The sequence below is a fragment of the Arachis ipaensis genome, chromosome B04 (genome assembly GCF_000816755.2).
Source record: "Arachis ipaensis cultivar K30076 chromosome B04, Araip1.1, whole genome shotgun sequence".
In the NCBI taxonomy this organism is placed as follows: Eukaryota; Viridiplantae; Streptophyta; class Magnoliopsida; order Fabales; family Fabaceae; genus Arachis; species Arachis ipaensis.
The window spans coordinates 131,993,519-131,996,564 of record NC_029788.2 but is presented as its reverse complement, the minus strand read 5'-3'; the positions used below and the strand labels follow the sequence as shown (position 1 = coordinate 131,996,564).

Here is a 3,046-nt window from a genome sequence, read left to right as displayed (position 1 = left end):
ATATAATATAAATTTAATATTTAATTTTTTATTACATTTTAAATTTTTTTAGATATTTTTCATTTTGATCTTTCAAAAATATTTGTTAGTGTCAAAATCTTTGGAGGCAGTCTTGTAATTTACTTGAGACCTATTGAAAATGTATAGGACTCATACTCATCTAAGAGAGATGTTAGTTGTCTAATTATAACTTATAACATTGTTGTATTTTTAATCTACTTACTTAACTGAGATTTAAAATAATGATAGTCTAGGAGTAGCTGATATAGCATTTTTGTATTTCAAATTGTGCATTTATTGATATATTTAATTTTGTATATAAATTATAGCTAACACATAGGTATGGGAATATTTATGATTTATTTATTATTCTTCATTTTAATATATAATATTTCAAGATATTTGCTGTTGTATTATTTATATAATATTAAGAGAATCTAAAATGAACGGGCTATATTAAACTCTATTTTACCTGAAAATGAAAAATCATATTTTTCGATTATCAACAAGACACTCAAAGTTGCTCAGAATTTTAATTGTGACAATAAATTTATGTATGATTTTTCATACTACCCTATTCAAACTGTTGTTTTTCTTGAAAAGCTATAAATATTGTTAGAAATGATAAAAAATTTAAACTAATTAAAGCTTATTATAAACTATATATTTACATTAGTTAACTCCAAATAAAATTTTTTCATAAATATAGTAAATTTAATGTTGATACACTATCAGTGTAAGGTAGTTTTATACGTGCATCCAATTATATAATGTCACTTCAGTAAACATAACTACTTTTTACATTGACCACATAAATGGTTATCGAAAAAACAGATATAATTACACGATTTTGTAAAATGATAAGTAAATACCCAACCCTTGATAATTACCTCGAAAGGACTATTAAGCTCTTAAGAAAAAAAACCCAACCCAGCTTCTGAACTTTACTTTTATGGCTTTTATGGGACTGATTAGCTCTTGTGTTAAAAAAAAAAACAAAAAAACCACACTGCCACAAAAGTTAATCAGTCCCATAAAAATAAATCTCAAGAGTCGGGTTGGATATCTTTTTTTTGTTAAGGCCTCGTTTTCTTTTCGAAGTAATTATCAGAGACTGTTTAAGATTTTTTTCTAAAACGTTTTACACTGTCATTATTGTATCAAAATCAAACTCGAATATAATTTCAGAGCTAATGAACCAAATGTGATGATATTGACCTATGCCTGAACACAATGGGAAATAAAAGCATGGGCAAAAATTGGATGGTGGCAAATAAAACCATAGGTTTTGTAGAATGATGAAAACTTAGTTGTTTCTACATGGATCCATCACCCATGCATTAAGCTCATGATGATGTGTTAACCAGAAATCCCTAATGTTGTTTCAATGTTTGTCTTTTTAGGGAAAATATGTGTGGGGATGTCCCACAAATCACGTGGAGGGGTGGGTCCATGCACAAGACATACAAAGAATTGGTCATTTACAATCTCCTCTAATCCCCTCTCAACCAATTATCATTTATCTTTCACGTGGGACACTTTGTCCCACCTTTCATTTTTCCCTTTATATAATGTTCTACCTCTTCTTTCATTTTCTTTCATAATTATTAAGCATAAGATCTCAACAATACAATAAACTACTTGCATTGCATATCATCATCATCTCTTTGATCATTCACTATTTCCTTCACTACTATTTAGCAACTATTATTGGATCATATCATGGGAGATTCTTCTTCTTCTTCTTCTGCATCATACATTCATATGGTTAGTTTAATCATATTTACATGTATATTAATTTTGGTATAGTGTTGATCATCATATATTTATATATCATGGCTATGTTGTTGGTTTTAGTTAGTTTAAGAATTCTCTTTGTTGTAAATTTTAATATGTTATAGTTTTTTTTTTTACAATTTTTTTCTTATATATTAATTATAAAAGAAAATTTCATATCTATGTTACCATTTTAATTAGTTTTTTTTTTTTTTGGTGTGAAAATGAAATTAGGTGCAGCACTTGATTGAGAAGTGTTTGATCTTTCACATGACAAAGGAGGAATGCATGGAAGCTCTCTCTAAGCATGCAAACATTAAGCCTGTCATAACTTCCACAGGTATATAAATATACAGAAATGTTTGGTAACTAAAATAAATTAGCCAAAAATATCTAAAATTTTTTGACTATTTTTTTGTTTCTCTAGTATTATCGATAAATATATATGTTCTTTATCACTAGCTTTGATACCTATTTTTTGTTCTTATATTATATGTGTTGTTAGTTATTAAACATAACAAATTAATTAAACCACATGTATATAGAAGTAAAGAGCATATATACACAATAAATGTAAGATACAAATCCATGGCTTAGCTTGCAAAGTTGATGAAGAGATAATTAATAGTTGAATGATCATTAACATAAATTAAATTAAAGGTTGAATTTCACACCTAGTTATTTTATATATCTATGACTACTCATGATGACAATTTGTATAACTAGTTTGATTCGGCTTATAAACTATGTTGAATCTGAAATTAAATTAAACTTTTGATAATATATATATTAATCAAAAGCTTTTTGTTCATGTCCATCTTAAAAAATTATCAAGCCGAACACAAGACTACTCATATTTTTAGGATGCATAATTCATCTTTAATTTGACTTTCATTTAAGAATTTAATCTTTTAAGCTCAGATTAACATGTGCTTAATTTATTCTTATGCTTCAAGTCTAAAAAGGATTGCACTGTAACTAATTAAGAAGCATGTTAACTAATTAAAAACATATATAACTAGTGAGTTAGTTTAAAGCCTTTATTTGTTATTAATCATCATCATCAACTTTCTTGTGTGTTAAATTTAGCCCATCATGTTGTTAATTAAAGGTGCATAATAATATAAATAGTCTCATATATATAATTAGTAGAATTCAATTCCATCCCCTACTCATATACATGTTCCACATACTCAAAATTATACATATAGCATGCATCATGCATGTATGCATAAGTTGAATAGATATATAATAGTCTCATAATAAATTT

At 26.5% G+C, this 3,046-nt stretch overlaps 1 protein-coding gene across 1 annotated transcript in view; it reads left to right on the top strand.

The window, feature by feature from the left end:
- Nucleotides 1,582–3,046, top strand: part of LOC107637444 — a 2,635-nt gene continuing 1,170 nt past the window's right edge. The window contains exons 1-2 of the mRNA XM_021122672.1: nt 1,582–1,767; nt 2,011–2,121. Coding sequence (XP_020978331.1) covers nt 1,723–1,767; nt 2,011–2,121 — 156 coding nt within the window. The 5' untranslated portion in view covers nt 1,582–1,722. The remainder of the gene's footprint in view (nt 1,768–2,010; nt 2,122–3,046) is intronic.